The sequence below is a fragment of the Acartia tonsa genome, chromosome 5, assembly GCF_053477335.1.
Source record: "Acartia tonsa isolate MP-2025a chromosome 5, ASM5347733v1, whole genome shotgun sequence".
Taxonomy (NCBI): Eukaryota; Metazoa; Arthropoda; class Copepoda; order Calanoida; family Acartiidae; genus Acartia; species Acartia tonsa.
Genome location: NC_137264.1, coordinates 36,414,663 through 36,432,437, shown reverse-complemented (window position 1 = coordinate 36,432,437; position 17,775 = coordinate 36,414,663). Strand labels below are relative to the sequence as shown.

Sequence of the window (17,775 nt, the reverse complement as noted above, 5' to 3'; positions counted from 1 at the left end):
TTTGCATCTTCTTTGATATTTTCCTTTTGTCTTGGCTTTGGGTGAAATACAGTAATTGATTTTAGTAAAAATTATTATTTTTACACAACACACAGGCTGTGCTTGTATAGATGTTGCAACTCTTGTCAAAAGTTTCCCTAAACTTGATGTAATTTAAAACTTCACAGAAAATTTTCCTGTGGATTTTATTTGATTTGCAATTTGTCTGTTGGCTTAAAAATAAAAATAGTAAATGTTTTTCTAAATTGACAGAGAAATAAAAAAGAATAACAAACGATAGTTTTATTATAAAAATAATCACAGTTATAAATGATAACACCATATATTTTACTTTATACATTCTCTCAGCTAGATTCATACAGATAAGGTTTCATTTTAATGAAGCATTTCCAATCTGTATCACGCCTTCTTAAGTCATTTTAATATGTCATAAAAGAACTTCTAAGTAAATCTTGAGTAATTATGGATTTTTTTATTGAATCTAAAATTATGTTTAAAGAAAACAACTTTTGTAATGAAATAACTTTAAACAAATTTTCTAGAAAGATTCATTTAGTAATGTAACTTGAAAACCTATCTGTATATTTATCTAATTAAACCAAAAATATCTAACAACATTAATTTAACAAAATTTTTATATCTTTCATACATGTTCTAAAGACACAAAAGCGAAGCAAACCTATAGCTTTTTAATGAATTATTTAACTCTCCAACTATTAGTATTTTTAAATGAATTAACTTTACATGTTACAGTCAGAAATATTTTTTTAAATTGAAGAAACTAAAATCATAATTAAATGATCGTATTTTAATCATCAATTATTAGAATTAAAGTTTGATTTCTCATTTATTATATATATAGAATTGATTTATTATAAATCCTAGTTTGAGTGTAAATTTTGATTAAAGATAATCATTAAACAGAAATTAATTACAAAATTAGGCTACAAAATTCAGGATTAAATTATTTTAGTTTGTTGGCATAAAATATGAAAAAAAGGGATAAATTATTAATTTTTGATGGACGGGAAAAAGCACAGATTAAAAAATTATGATATGTTTTTATTTTTACTTTAAAATTAGAAAACTTATGAAGAATTCAATTATTTACATATTTTCTAACTTTATATTTTAATCATTAATGCATGTGAGCCTTCAAATTTTAAAATGCAGAATTTTTTTAACGTTTATTTGACTTTATTATAGCTTTTAATTATAATATAATAAAGATAAATATTATAATCTAAATTTTTATCTAATCTAATGGAAACTATAAAATATAGAAATATGTGTTTGAGTTGAATTTGAGAAAATAGTTGAGGTATGAGTAAGAATATATCTTTCAACAGTTCTAATAAACTAGAATGTTTAAGTTTAAAGGCCATAAATACTAAACTAAAACCTATTAATCTTCTTTCTGTCACCGTGGTTTGGGTCTGAAATAATAAAATAGTTGTATATCATATTAAATAAAATGCTTGACACTAAAATAAACCAATGATGCATGAATTTAAAATTTAGATATAAAGATCTTTTGGTGTGCCATAAAATAAAGAGAGACAGAGTTCAAATTAAAATTGGCAATATGTATCACAAATCTTTTTCTGCCTCTTTTCCAATCTTTCAATTATTTTTCTTTTTATTTGGAAAGTTTAAGTCTAATTAATGAAAAGTTCTAAACAAGAAAAAAATATTTATTTAATTCAATTTTGTTTTTGACAGATTAAAAAACTTTTAAGAGAGAATGTTACCTAAAATCTTTAAATTTACTATCACCATTCGATCCCATGTATGCTGACCATCCTTGTTGGCTGTAGGGTAAGAAATTTGCACACTTTTCATTGTAGCTGAGCTGGGCAGGGTCACAGATACATCTTATAGAAAATCTGTATACAACCATTTGTCCCATATTGATTGACAGCGGATCATATTCTGATGGGGTTTCATATATTCTATCATTAGCAGCAAAATGTTTTGACTTTTTTAAGCATTTCTTCTCAATAGCTTCCATGCGCTTTTCAAACTCACTTTCATACAGTTCTTGTTTGTTTTTCTCTTCAAATCTCTTTACTTCTTTTTCAATACATTTCATATCATCCAGCTGTAAAACATCAATTTTAGATGGATAAACCCAGAAAGTAGGAAATATTATGTCCATGGTATCATTTGATGATATAAGAGATGGAGCCAATGTACCTGTAGCTGATTGTTTATGTAATCCTTGCTGATAGCTTGAATCTGCTTCCCTTTTTCTTCTCAAATATTTCTGAATAATTGCTTCCTTTCTGCTTTTGTTGTCTGTAGTTGCTGATCTCTTGTCCCTATAAACAGGATATTGTGGATATTGATCATCTTCACCAGTTGGATATGGAAATACTCTTTTCTCAGGCACATCAACAGGTTCATCAGCTTCAGAGCTGCCAGCAAACTGTCCATCACCTTGGTCTGCTACATCACTGCTGTCCAGGCCCATTGAATTAAGAAGATCTTCATTCAACATGAATGTCCTTGGATCAAAGATTGGTTGGTTTACACCATATTCTCTTTCTCTAGCTTCTTCCAGATTTTTAAAATATTCATCCCAGCCTTTTTTTCTGTATGGCAGGACACTATATTCATCATCATTGTTCTTTTGAAAGTCTGGAGAATTTTTAAGGAAGTTCTCGGCAAGTTTTGTTGTGTTAGGAACACCTATGTGTTCAAAGCTTTCCCACTCAGTTGAATTATAAACAGTATTACCATCTTCATCTATTTTTCTCATAGTCATTAACCTAGCATTTTGTTTGGTACCAAACAAAGCAAAGCATAAATCAGCCTGAGATTTATCATACATATGTGATTCAAGTCTGAATGCATATGTAAGATTTTCACTAAAATGATCCATACAATTTATTGACCAATGTAAAAATAAATCATTGCCATAACCATCCATGCTGATTGTTATTGGGGTTGACTTTGCACTGATTGAATTAATTATTGGTTTACTAATGATTGAGCCATTCTTGCCACTTAGTACTACAGTTTTCTCATGTTTAAAAAGTGGATATTCATCACCTAGATTGTATTTCACAATAAAATCAGGAGTTGTATCTGAGTCATAATAACCAACAGCCACTGAGCTTATACTTTGATATCCTTCAAGTGTTGTGTTCCAAAGTTTAGAAAAGTCCACTCCACTAAATGACAAGATCTGTTCATGAGAAGTTGGAACAATAAGATCAAGTATTCCATCACCATTAATATCAGCCATGGCTGCTGGATACATCATTCCAAAATCTTTATCCTTGTGTATAAGCTTGATGTTAGTAATATTCTTTCTATAGAAATCTAGTAGAGGCTTGGCATATAGGGCACCACCATGCTTGGTGCTACCTGTTCCAAATATAATGATTTCTCTACCATCAGGACCAGTGGCTATCTGTGGTGGATATAGGCTTTCCTTATTATCTGGAGTTGGCATCCATTGTAATCTTCTTCCAGTCTTGCCACTAAACAGAATTAGTTTTCCATAAACATGATCCCTTTGATCAAGCTCAGACAGAGCATCACCACCATGCATAGCAAGAATGTCTTGGACTCCATCATTATCAATATCCTCAACAATTTGTGCATCATAAACTGACATCAGGTCAGATTGTATTGCATGGTTGCCAAATGACCACAACTCTTTGCCCTGCTTGATACTGACAGCTAGGAAGACTCCAGCTCTACCCCCAGCCAGACAATCAATAGTACCATCCTCATCTAAGTCTGCCTGACATGTTAAAGCAAATATTTCATGCTTGGTCCATAATCTCCAGATTTCCTTTCCTGTTTTGCCATCTAGTGCCAGTATACCTCCCAGGCAAGGTTTCTGACCATAAAAATAGATATCACACACATAGTCAGGAATATCATATCCATCAGCACCTGTACCAAAACCAATCACAACATCTGGAACCAAATCATCATTTACCAACAGCATTCTTGAGCTGCCTTCTGATATCATTTTTGGAAATTTAACCTGCCACACAGGTATTACCTCCAACTTTTGGCAACCTTTAAACGTAACTGAATTACTGTTAGAAAAGTGTAAAAATAGAAAATCATGATGGGTGAAATAGTTAGCAAGAACTATTATCAATGCTAACACGCCCATTAATGTCTTTACAGTCAAGAAAACACAACATAAAGGACGGCAGCACCTTTTTGCATGTGGTTTTCCAGTCCTAATTTCTGGATGCATCGCACCGTGTCTTTTTTTCTTGCCATTCTTGCCATTTTTCACTGTCTTAGATTGTTTTATTAAAGGCTTGGCAGAGCCATTTTCTGAATTCTGTTCCTCACCATCCTCATCTTCTTCCTCCTCTTCTTCTTTCTCAGATTCATCGCTAACAATTTCAAGTTCTATGTCCTCTGTCTTGTTACCCTTCTTTTTCATTGCTTCTGTAACTATATACAAAAAATTATAAGCAAAATTTACTATTTTCAAATTTTCAGAAAATTAAAAGGTGGAAGTTTTTTTATAAAAAGTTTTACTCCCAATCAATTTTCATTGAAACAATTTTTAAGAAAATTTTTAAAAATTGTTACTCATTAGAAATTCTATTCATGCTGAAAAGTCATTCATGGGAAATGAAAAAGTTAGATTTCTTAAAATATAATTTTACTGTGTGCATGATCTAATAGGGTATGTTTATAATAAACAACCTAGAGTAAAAACTAAGTCATAGAGTAGCCTAACAGTTTGTTTATAATTCTTTTGTATCCCTTCTGAAATCGCCAGGATGATAAATTTCAACTTCCCTCTTGTTACTTCACACTAACTTCATCTAACTCAATATGTTATGTTGGGAAAGTGTGAGATAATGTGCTCTATGGTTGTAATCTTATTTATCAAAACATGGTTGGCACATCTGCTATACTCTGAAATATAAATAAAGAAAAAATCTTGTAACATCTGGTGACATTTTTAAATCTAAGAAGATTCCATTAGTTTAAACAAGGATATTTTTTTACAATTGTTGTTTCTTTTTACCCTAGACTGTTTATATGCCTTTATATATAAAAAAAAACATAACAAGGTGAAGTATATAAATTTACTGTTTACCTTTCATTAATAATCCAATCTCTTAATTGTTTATTTTTTGCTTTCTTCCCAGTAAAATTTTTGCTGCACTTATGAATAGTCCTTATTTTTTAAGATTGAAACTAAGGAAAGCTTGATAAAAGTATAAAATTTTTAATGCTAAATTTCATCAAGAAACTTTCTCTTGTAAAAAAAAGAGTGATGAAGAAAGATTGAACATCTTAACTTTAAGAGAAATTGAGATTAAATCTAATATTGCACAAAATCTAATTTAAAAATTTGTTGCTAAAATTTCACTTCAAATTTAATGATTTGAAAATTTTTAAGTGAAAAATTTAAACTATGAAATAAAAATTGCAGAGTGGTATTTTTTTATAGTTCCTCAGATTTACATATAACTTAATTTTTAAAAAAGTCCCAAGATTTTGTTTCAAAAAAGATATAATAAAATGTTTGCTAACAAAAATTTAAACAGCTGTCATAAAAATATTACAACAAAAAAACAAAAATTACTATTACTTATTATACAAGGATTATAAAGAAATATTAAAATTGTTTGATAAAATTTTAAACTCTATAATATTCACTTACATAAAACTATTGTAATGCTAAACATATGCTTGCTGCCAATTGTTGCTTTGGTATATTGTAGAATATTATATGGCAGACACACTCTACACATACAGAACAGAATAGAATAATACTCTCCTCTCCCTGTATACTAAACTAAACACACAGCTAGCTAGGGGAAAGCATGGCCACAATAATGAATACCATAAAAAGGTTTGTAAACATTATAGCATAAATTATTTAAAATTTACATTTTTCTTTATATTCTAAATAGAATTTTATTAAGGACAAGAAAACCCATTTTTTTGGAAAGCAAAAAGAAAATATTTTATCTTATTAAATTTTTCAGAATTTTGTTGTTCAATATAAAACACCAAATCTATAAATTCCCTTTTATTACCTCTGAGAAGGAAAGGAGGGATGGTTGATATAGGGGAGAGGGGGAGAGTGGGAAACAATCAGCTGGTCTTGAGGTCGATATTCCAACCTCTCTGAGGTAGAGGTAGATAGATAGAGAGAGAGAGAGAGGTAGAGAGAGAGAGATAGATAGATAGATAGATAGAGAGAGAGAGAGAGAGAGAGAGAGAGAGAGAGAGAGAGAGAGAGAGAGAGAGAGAGAGAGAGAGAGAGAGAGAGAGAAAGAGAGAGAGAGAGAGAGAGAGAGAGAGAGAGAGAGAGAGAAAAAAAAGAGAGATAACAGGGATACGACAATGGAAACAAATTATTAACCCCCCAATGCTTTCTAATGAAATTCTGCTTATGCTAGATTAAAATACTAAAAGTAAAAATTGTTAAAAATCATCAATATCCCTTCTCTCCCTGCTTTAATACCTACCTCCCTGCTTTTCTCGTTAACCAAATCTTCTAATAATTCTTTTTCCCTAAAAATATTAATACCTCTTACAACTTTTATATAGAAGCTCCTAGATAATTTACATGATTTGATAATTTAGTCACCATTTTCTTTAATATCGAAATTGCTCACGGAAACTTAAATAAATATAATTTCCTACAATTCAACAAAAAATTATTCAATTTATTCAAGTATCTGTGGTCTATTGTCTACATTAAACCTTACTATTAAAGAGCTATATTCTAATTAGGCATTTATGTGAAAATGAGGGGGGGGGGGGAGTGCTCTCCTTGCAGTTTAAGGGAAAGCTTCGTATTCTTTTAGAGCTGAAAAAATTACTGAATACCTTTTTCTGATACTATTATGTACTATACTTATTAATGAGGATAATGTTTGATCATTGTATTAAGTATTTTATTTATATATGCTTATGACGTAGAGTGGGGGAATCTATTTTTATCCTGAATATACGTTAGAAATAAAGGATGACAACAATCATAAGTAGAAAAACACAAAAAATAATGGCTAATCAAACGTACAAATTTACATATATAGCAGGTGTTCAGTGATTTAAAAAAAGGGAGAAACAAAGAGAGAAATTCACGAAACCTTTTAATATGAGTCTATACATAGATATCTTTTGAAGTATGACCAACAACCCGACGAGCCATATAAGCTGTATGATCTCAAAGCATGCACCCCAAAGCATTATAGACGGAGAGAGTGAATTATAGAGTAGCTTGGTACTAAAAATACGAAATTAATGTTTTATTAATCATTGGTAAATTTTATATTTCAAATTTCCTTTTATACATTTTAATTGTTTCAACATATTAAGTAAGAAGAATAAGTGAGGGAAGAAAATCCTTATAGAAATGTGACGTCTTTGTATAAAATTCTTTCTTAAAAACAATTTTGGAATTAAACTAATAAAAAATATGTATTTATCTAACCAGCATGATATCTTAAACTACATAACATAAAATGACATAAACATTTAACATAAAAAGATACATAAATTCACAGCTTAGATCTAAACAGTTCTTAATTTATACATTTTGATTTTACTGTTGGTAAAGAGTTAAGGACTGAAGAAATACCATGTTTCTCCTAACTTATCCGCAAGTCAACAATTAACAATATTTTGATCCGTTTATAGACCACTTTTGATTATCCTGCTATGTTTTACCAAAGAAAAAAAGACAATGTTGATAATAATTGTTTTTTTTATTGGCGGAAAAGTTGGCGAGAAAAGAGTGGTTTTTCTTTCCCTTCTTTAATAACAAATTAAATTATAAAAAAAGATTTTTGTTGATCTAAAAGTGCAATTATCTTTTTTTAAATGTTAAAATAAGAACTGTTATGTAAATAGAATAGTTGCTTTAAATTTCTAATGTGACATAAAACAAAAATGCCTCGGAGGAGTAATATATTTGGCGGCTTTCAAAACAGCGGCTATACAAGACCATTTACACCGCCAATAATTCGCCGACGAAAATATTGGCGCCGCCCGCCATGTTCTTTTGTACAGGCAGCAGAAAAAATCCTCGGCGGCATTGTTACCGGCTCCATATTTGGCCTCAATGGCGGTAACAGCCGGGGCTTTCCGTTAATAACCTGGGGACCGGAAAACGAAGAGGCGGAGATGTTGAAGGGGGAGGAGTCTAGCTGGGAGATGGAGGGGAGGGATGATGATCATGAGTGCAAGATCCACGTGGACGGGGACACCATTTTCTGGGCATTTGGCGCTCTAGGGAGGACATCATTTTCAGGTGGCATTAACACTATTTCAATGGTTTTTTTTGTATATTAAAAATTAGAAAATAAACACCAGTTTTAAGGTGATTGATCCATTTCTTTTAGTAAGTTTATAACAATACAATTTTTTTTGAGAATTTTCATATAAAGATATTGATTTTAATAAAATTGAAATTTGATGTTTCCCTATCGCTCTGATAGGCGCCGGTTTGGTGTATCTAACCTACACAGCAATAACCGCAGCGGGCAGACGGCGGCGAAGGTCTACAACCGCCGCCGATGGCGAATTTTCTTCACTATCACATTATTGGGCTTTTCCACGGCGATTAATGGACATTGCTTGGTTAGGTAATTGTTACAAAAATATATTTTGCCTTCTGCCCGCTTTGTGTATTGTTTTGTGGATTTTTCACTTTTCATTTTGGGAGATTTTTCCATATTTTCTTTCTTATGCATGAACCTATATACATATTACACAGTAAGAGAGTATTTAATTAATATTGCATGGCATGTTTTAATTTTTTCCCTCAAATAAGAAATTACTTTTACAGTAAACATTTAATTATTGAACATAGAACTGTTTTTTTTTAGTATATTTTCTCATAAAAAGGAAAGTTTCTACTTATTTTGTCAAAAGCATCATTTTATATCATTACATTACATTTTTATTGTATTAAATTTTGATTGACAAGTTGAGAATTTTTTTCCATGGGCCTGCGCTTTTTCATTTTATTTATAAATGTTAAAAGAATTATCTTCACATTAAATAGTTTTTGCCGTTAGTTCAATATGTGAACATTGAAAATATAACATCTGGACAAAAATCATTTTCTAATTTTCAAATTAACTAATAAGTTTGTTTGGTTTGTAGACAATCATTTTTAATTTATCAAAACAATGTTTTTTCTTCTTAATTTGAAATCTGTTACAGTGAAAGATATCTGCTTAATATTGTCAGATTCATGTGGCCGCAGCCAACAAAGAGCATGACCAATCTACGAAGATAAATTAACTTAAAAATAGACTTAAAAAAAAACATGAGCATTCGCCAGATACCTGGGCTTGTTGGGAGGCCATTTAACCGAGCCGCCATACCTGGACGGCCTGGCGGGGGAGGCCAGTTCATTAATGGCGGTGCGGCGGCTGGCGGCAATAACGGGTTATTCGGCGATTTGTTAGGATCTGAGGCCGGGCATAAGGGCAGCTACGGTGGACATGGCGGCGGTTTTATGGGAAGCGACAGCTGCTTCAGCATAGACATTTGTCCTGACTTGATTTTTGCTGCCGTTGCGGCTGCGGCAGCTGCTGGCGTCTATGTTATCTACCAAGCTATTGTTACAAAGGGGAAGAGAAGGCGAAAGCGTGATTCTGACAATACTTGGGCACTCTTGGCCTATTTACCAAAAATAATCTCAGTAGGTCAGATATTTTCTTAATATTTTATTCTTTATTATAATAATTATCCGTGGTTAATTTGATGTGTCATCAAGTATTATGAAATCCAAGTTCATTAAAGTCATTTATCAAACCTTAAAGCAGCCATTTTCTCCCTTGATTTGGTCGCCTACCCCCTGTGACTTCTCGTACCCCCTTTAAAATATCTTTTCTTATATTTTTCTCTCTCTATACAAATAAGGCAAAAGTCATGCCATGGTAAGAAGCACACACCAATTTTAAAATTATTTTCACTTTCACTCTATATTTTTATATATATTAAATGACACCTATGAGATAGTACTTGTAAAATATCATTGTATTAAAGTAGCTAGCACACACACACATACACACATTTTAAAAAGAATAAAATAAGATAATTAGCTTATTAAAACAATTATTTTTTTTTATAAAAAATGTCTCTAAATATTTGCACTAACTGTCCAGTGAAAGTTCTTTTTCACCTCAGATAGCCATGACTTTGCTACAAAGAGACAAATGCGACTTCATGACAATTGATGTGGGCGAATTTACATGCTAAATAAACATTTAATGCCATATGGTTAATTTACAATCTAGTCCCCCAACAATGGCCAAAAATATTACCTTGTCAGATCTGGCAATGACAGACTCATTAATATCAAACACCATCACCACAACAAACAGCAGTGAAATTTCTGCTCCTGAGGATGCTATGATAAATGAAGAATCTATAAATAGAAATGATTTTAGCAGTTATGGCCATTCCGGGTCTGGTCACAGCGGTTACGGTGGTGGCCATTCTAGCTATGGCAGTGACCACTCTAGTTATGGCGGTGGTCACTCTGGTTACGGCAGTGGCCACTCTAGTTATGGTAGTGGTCACTCCGGCTATGGAGGAGGTCACTCGGGGTATGGGGATCATGGCAGCTATGGGGGTTATGGTGGAGGCCACAGGCCATATGGAAATGTTAAACTTAACTTTGGCCAGGGATATAAGATTCGGGTGCCTGATGTCAAGTTTCCCAGCCTTGGATTTAACACAATGTTTGGCAACCTGGGATTTAGCGATTTGATGTTCCGCCTAGCACCCAAGCTCAGACTTTCTGGTTTTGGTGGTGGCCTACCGGATGTAAATATATGCCCTGACATCCTGTTGGCCGGTCTTATTGTCGCATCTACAGTCGCAGTCTACGCCATCTACCAAGCTATTGTTGCAAAGGGGAAAAGGCGCCGGCGAAGAAGAAGTCAGAATAATGAGGCATTTTGGGGGCACAGAATTCATGAGCTTTGTACCCGTTTTCTGTTAGGTAGTGTACCTATGGCTAGTTTACATTTTATGTACATAATTATCTTAATCTATTGAAAATTATACAGGTATGTACAAAAATACAATATCTAAATAAGTTTGACTTAAATGATAAATTTCAATTGATTGTCAATGAAATCGTTTAAGAAAATGATATTTTGTATGAGAAAATATTCTTTTAAAATCATAATCACATCAAATTAAACACAAAAGTTTCTAAAATTATTTTGCTTGATCATTTCTCACGGTGTAAACTCTCTCTATCTTTCTATCTAAATCCAAAATTGCTTAAACAACATTTTTATAATATTATTTTTAAAACTTCTTTATTGCATGTATTTTACATCAAATTTTGCATGTTTTACATATTGTTTTTTTAGTGTGTGCATATAATTACCTAAAGCTATAAAAATGACTTAATGTGGTTATTATCTAAAATTTCTCGGAGGGAGGGGGGGGGGGGGGGTTGTAAAACCATTGGAGGGCAGAAATTTCCAATTTTAATTTTGAGGGGAGTGTTGACTCATCCCTCTACCCCTCACCACGCCACTGCTTAAAAACATATATTTTGCAAGGAAAGTAATTCCAATAATATAAAACATTTAAACAAAAACACGAACACCTCTATCATAGATTAACAAAAAATAGAAAATTCTTTAAGTAATTAAATGTAAACAAAATATAAGAAAGATCTCTGAAAATAATTGTTAGGCTAGTTGAAGATGAATAATTATGGGAATGGATATTATGGTAATTCAGCCGCAGCTGGATCCAGGAACTTATTACATTTCAGATTTTATACAACTTTCAGATTCTAAATTTTTTAATAAAGTTGTTAAGTTGCATTTTACAATATCTATTTGATTTTTTTCTTGTTTATGAAAATCTATCAACTAAATTTCACAATGCTTTTCTAAAATAATGCTAGTTTCTGTTTCTGGTAGCTAGTTCTGTATTGATCACAAGAAAAGTGCCATGGCTTGCAGAAAATATATACCATAATTGAAGATTTTTTAACTAAATATTGTATATTTCGTTTTAAAGTTACTTATTTAGTTGCATTAGATAATCTGCATGCTTATTTTGATCATTATTTCCCCATCTTACTTATGAATGATACTTACATCCAATGTTATTATTTTTTCATTTTTTGTGGTACATTAAGTTTTTATTTCAATGAAACTTGAATTATTGGGTGTCTTAATAAAAAACTGAAGTGTAATAATTCCTGATGGCATATAGATATGGTGTGTATTCGCAAGGCGGATTTAGCCGCAGAAAAGGCCTATTAGACTCGCTAGGGTTTGCGGGCGCGGGTTCTAATTCATATGCTAGGAATAAATTATATTTTGCTATATCAAAATCGATGAATAATCTTTTAATGTTAAGTCATATGCCTTTGCCTTTATATTTAATTTAATATAAGGCTTGATTTTAGTTTTTCTTCCCCCAAAAATAATTTATGGTTCTTAATTTTAACTGATTTCTAATGTTTTTGTTAAAGAAGTTGTATCAACTTTTTTGCTTTTTATTTAAGATAGCTAGCCGGTTCTTTCAGTAAGTAGTAGATGTAAAATTTTTCATAGAATTCAGATATGCAATCGGTTTTTTTGTAGACCTCTTATTTTTTAAGTAATTTAAGTTTTTTAAAAAAATAATTAAGTCGGTTTTAAGGTACTAAAACGCAACAAAATAAAAGAAGAAAATGGCCAGTATGAACAAAAATAGTAAGATCTTTAATTTGACACCTTACTTTTAAAATTCTGTTGAGTAATTATTGAAAAAATCTATTTTTTTAACCTCGGTTTAATAAAAACTTTAGACCTAAATATTTTCTCAAACAGACATAAAAAACATGGGTTCATATATACCTTTAGAATCAGAAAAATATTACGAATCTATTCTAAGCAAAATTGAAAAAGTTTTATAAAACTATTATAAAAAAAATAAGTTTATTTTAAGAATCATAATTTTCGGCTTTAAAGGGTTAGCTTGAACCAAACCTTAACAAAACCTAAACAAAAGACAATGCAATGTAGCAGATATTTTTTAAACACAAGAAACAATAATGTATTTTTAACTGCATTGTTTTGAAGTTTATAAACAGACTGATGCATATTTGTTCATAATTTTTCATTCTTTACATGTTCTTTAATATCACTATATTTATTGTAGTATCTATTGTATATATTGTATGAACGTTCTCCTTTTTTTCTGGCAATTCTATAGGTTAATTTTATAGATTAAGCTTCCCGATTCGTCAATTTTTGCGATTTGTGATTGGCTAGTTTAGTAGTTACAATTCTTAAAATAAACTTTTTTTTTTTTCTTTTTTTTATTACAATTTTTTTAACTTTTTCAATTTCGCTTAGAATGGATTCATATTATTTTTCTCAATTTAATGGTATATATGAACCCATATTTTTTATGTCTGTATGATAAAATATTTAGGTTTAATGTTTTGATTAAACCGAGGTTAAAAAAATAGATTTTTTCAACAATTACTCAACAGAATTTTAAAAGTAAGGTGTCAAATTAAAGATCTTACTATTTTTGTTCATACTGGCTATTTTCTTCTTTTATTTTGTTGCGTTTTAGTACCTTAAAACCGAATTAATTATTTTTTTTTAAAAAACTTAAATTACTTAAAAAATAAGAGGTCTACAAAAAAAACGAATGCATATCTGAATTCTATGAAAAATTTTACATCTACTACTTACTGAAAGAACCGGCTAGCTATCTTAAATAAAAAGCAAAAAAGTTGATACAACTTCTTTCTAAAAAATATAATTGTAAAAAATGATCTAGTTATCCATCTAGTGGGTATGGAAGTACAGGTTCTAGCTCTGGCTACGGCTATGGTTCACAGGAAAGAGGCTCACCCTTCCTAACTTTCATCCCACTATAGCACTTTGTTCTTCTTGTTTTACATCAAAATTTCAATTATAAAGGTTTTTAATAATATTTTCAAAAGTCTATTTTTCCTTCATATTAACTATCATTGAAAGTTAAGTAAGGTTGGTTCTATTTCTTCCACCCTCAGGCCCAAGACAGATCAAGTTATGGTAGCTACGCGAGTGGGTATAGTGATTGTCCGGGCATTCCCCTTGCCCTGCTACTCATTACTCTACTGGGAATAGGGATTTATTTACACATGAAAAAGTTGATTTTTTTTACACACATACATACATTTTAAAAATATATTAAAGTTTAAGTCAGCATATAAACAGAGATTGAAAATATTCTGAAAAGTAATTCAAAATCGGAAAATGCAAAAAACTCAAAGAGTCAGAAATTGCGAGATTATTCCAATTTTAAACAACTTCTAAGCTTTTTTTATAATATTTTCAATAGAACAATAGTTGTTTAACAACCCCTCCCCCAAAGTCTGAAATTACCTTTCCCCCCCTCATCGCCGCCAAAGCTTCACAATACCCCTTATTCCCCCCTCCCCCCTCGAAACAAAATAAAAAGCTTGGACGTCCTCAAAAAAAGCTGAAACATATGAAACAGTATTTAGAACATGATATTGAACAAACCTTTACATATTTTTTCTTTACATAAAAACAAAAACATTTAAAGTGTCCAAACATTGTAAATAACCACCGCAGGGGTGATGGGTTTTATTCTGTACCAAAAGTTAACTGGTAAGAGGCGAAGGAGGCGAAGTGTAGAGGAAGAACATTTTGATCCCTGGGATCTCCTTGATAATATTCAAACTATAGCTTTACATGGTAATTATTTACATACACTAAATTACACTCTTTATAACAAGGATATTGCATCTTTAGAAAATCAATATTGGTGCTTTCCCTCAAAGTGCTAATCGAGCACTAAAACCGACTCACAAACTGGAAAACAAGGGGTCAGTTGTAGTTTTAATTCCTACACGGGGCCAAACCCAGCAAGGCTATCCAGTACCCTATAAAACCTAACCTGACCTATAGTAACAAACCAGTAAATCCTCCCCTTTGTTTTCAATATATTTTGCTCGCTAGGTACTTTGAAGGAAAGCACCATTTTAGTCATTTCATTTATATTTATCGTATTTAATTTCTTTGGATGACTTATCCCCCTTTACTCATAAACATATATAAACATGATTTTAAGGTTAAAATCACAAAACCTTTCAAAAAGTTAGTTCTTTTTATGATGATTTAATTTAAAGCTTGACATTTTATTTAAAGCTTGACTTCTAACATTGAAAATGAGGTAAATTTTCACACATTTAAAAAATAAATATTTTGGTTAGTGTAAATGAAAAAGTTAGGATCCAATCTATCAATAAGTGGGTATCTTAAAATAGTTATTTTAAGTAGTAGTAAGTTTTTTTAGTCTGTTGCTTTAGATATTGATAACTACTGAACTGATTGAGTTCACCATTTTAGGGAATCTTTACATTGATCCTAAGATGGTCTTAGGCTATTCATTTTATTTTAATTCATGTTGTGGTTTAGACTATTTTTATCCCATCCTTTCCCCTTATAATTGGAGTCCCTTGAGGATAGGGGCGAAGCTATTAGTTTATTAAAATAAAATTACACAAACATATATATTTTTACATAATACCTTTAGGAAAATATCTGACAAAAAGCCATTTTTCATCTTATAATCTATAAAAGCTCGAGCATTGAATTATTTTATATTCAAATTTTTTTTAAGAATAGAATTTGATTTGAGCATAGCATTTGACATGAAAATATTATATTTAACAAATAAAAGTTATAAAAGCATGCTACATAATGAGGAAAACAATTATTTTATTCTTACATTTTAAAAAATGTGTCAATAGAATCTTATATGTCTTCGGATATTAAAAAAGAATAGTTTTAATACACTGTCAGTTTAAGAAACATTGATTACGCTGTGCCCATTTTCACTTTCTTTAGACAATTTTCACAAAATCATTGAATATTTTTAATGATACCAACAAAGTTATGTAGTTATGTACAAATTGAAACATATTTACAAATTACATGAGAATAAGTAGGTACACCTTTAATTTTAAAAGATATATCTTACTCGTATTTGATTCCTTTTAATATATAGACTAGACATATTACATATACACATCTTAGACATAAATACGATTGACTATAGGTTTTCTGAAATAGATTTTCTGAATGGACATAAATGTAGAAAAAACGTATAGACTGCGTGGGGACAGGGGAATATTCAAAATCAAATAAAAGTGGGGCTATTTAATATGATCACTTATTAACAAAAAAATTCTAAAATGATATCAGGAAGTTCAGATCTAAGCTAAATAGAAAAAAAATGGCAAAAATTACTTTTTTTTCGGTGTTCTCTCCAATTCAGGATATTTTTTATCGAATATACTCTCTCCTTTAAGTGTCAAAACGGTTAAACCTTTAAAAAATACCTTTCTTGTCAATGTTATTTAAAATTTTGAAGATTCAATTTGGTTGTATTCTGGAGGTTAAACCAATCCTGAATTCTAAAAAAGGTGGTCTCAAATCCCCTTCTACGCCCCATGTAAACACCCTTCCTAATCGACATTGGTGAACGGAAGTAATATGATGTTACATGGTGTTTATACAATTTCCATTTTTTTTTTATTGGCAAATGATCATAAATAAAATTGTGTAAAGAAGAGATAAAATTATCTTAAAATACTCAATAATCTTGCTTAGAAAAGATTGCTTCTAATCTTTTAGTCAAAATATTAAAGGGCCTTCAATGAATTTAGGAAATACCAAAATGAAATGTTATTATTTTCAATGTTTTGTTTCTTATATATAAAGTATAAAAGACTTTGGCTAAACTAGTCAACTCTAAGTCTATAATATCCAGTAATGTTTTTCTGGACTGTTTCGAATTCACACTAAATGTCCAATAATAGTAGTAACTTGATATGGATTTCATACACAGCGACAAATAAACACTACAGCAAATATCCATGTATTATTGTTTTACAAATTTAGTAATTTCTTACCGATATGTTATAAGTCTTATTGCTGAATTTTAATGCATATACCTAATCATTTTGTGCTGTCTTTCTATTTTTTAATTTTTCTATAACTGCTCACAAGTTCTCATAGAACTATATACTTTGTTTCTTTTAATTCCAAAAAAAATTATTTTGTTGTAAGAATAAAACACCATAAGAAACAATTCTCACCTGTCTAAGAAAGCTCAGGGATTTAAAGGAATAAGAAAATTGCCAATAAATTAATGTACATCCCTAATATAAATACCCAAAAATTAACCCTCTTGTAGGTTATAATTAGTGGTTAAAACGTTTGGGCACTCAACTTAACAAAGTTACCAAAAGTTATTAAAAGTTCCCAAAGATGTTAAGCCAACGAATAAGAAAACATTATTATAAAACTTTTGGTTTTTAGACTAGTGTAATAAATAGCCCATAGTCCCCTCCACTCTCTCTCTTTGAGTGAAGCTACTCAATAATTTGATCGTCGATCATTCCGTCGGTAAATAGGAAAGGTTTTTCTCTGCTAGTAGTTTTCAATTTAACTCACGACCGTTGCTCAAAACATAGCGCATCCGCTCGTCGTCGGGAGGTGATAGGTTTAACACTGCGTCATAACTAAAGACATCAAAAGTTGTTCCTACTTGTACTATGTTAGGTGCGCGACATAAATAGATAGAGTAGGGGGAATGCCTTGGCTCAAAACAGGAGCAACTCATACCATGCACTGTTAGGACTTCGGAGACAAAGGTCGTGTAATCAAAGAGTTAGTTGTCTGATGGGTGTTACTTAACCTGATACCCTGGGTGTTTGGACAGAAAAGGATGGTTTTCCTGGGTTGTTTTTGTAAAACT

At 31.0% G+C, this 17,775-nt stretch overlaps 2 protein-coding genes across 5 annotated transcripts in view; one reads left to right on the top strand and one right to left on the bottom strand.

The window, feature by feature from the left end:
* The window catches only part of LOC145319405 (uncharacterized), a 55,238-nt gene that overhangs the window by 6,145 nt on the left and 31,318 nt on the right, over positions 1–17,775 (top strand). The window contains exon 2 of one of the 4 annotated variants that reach the window (XM_080161528.1): positions 10,153–10,972. The exons of the other annotated variants lie outside the window; for them this stretch is intronic. Coding sequence (XP_080017654.1) covers positions 10,243–10,972 — 730 coding nt within the window. The 5' untranslated portion in view covers positions 10,153–10,242. The remainder of the gene's footprint in view (positions 1–10,152; positions 10,973–17,775) is intronic. 4 annotated transcript variants of the gene reach the window in all.
* Positions 268–5,790, bottom strand: LOC145319404 (uncharacterized). The gene is made up of 2 exons (XM_080161526.1): positions 1,752–5,790; positions 268–1,436 (listed from the first exon to the last, which is right to left on the bottom strand). Exons 1-2 carry the CDS (start codon positions 4,418–4,420, stop codon positions 1,421–1,423), a joined length of 2,685 nt encoding a protein of 894 aa, XP_080017652.1. The 5' UTR covers positions 4,421–5,790; the 3' UTR covers positions 268–1,420.

Excerpts from the sequence above, each read along its gene's own strand:
- LOC145319404 (XM_080161526.1), bottom strand. The coding sequence starts at position 4,420 with ATGAAAAAGAAGGGTAACAAGACAGAGGACATAGAACTTGAAATTGTT.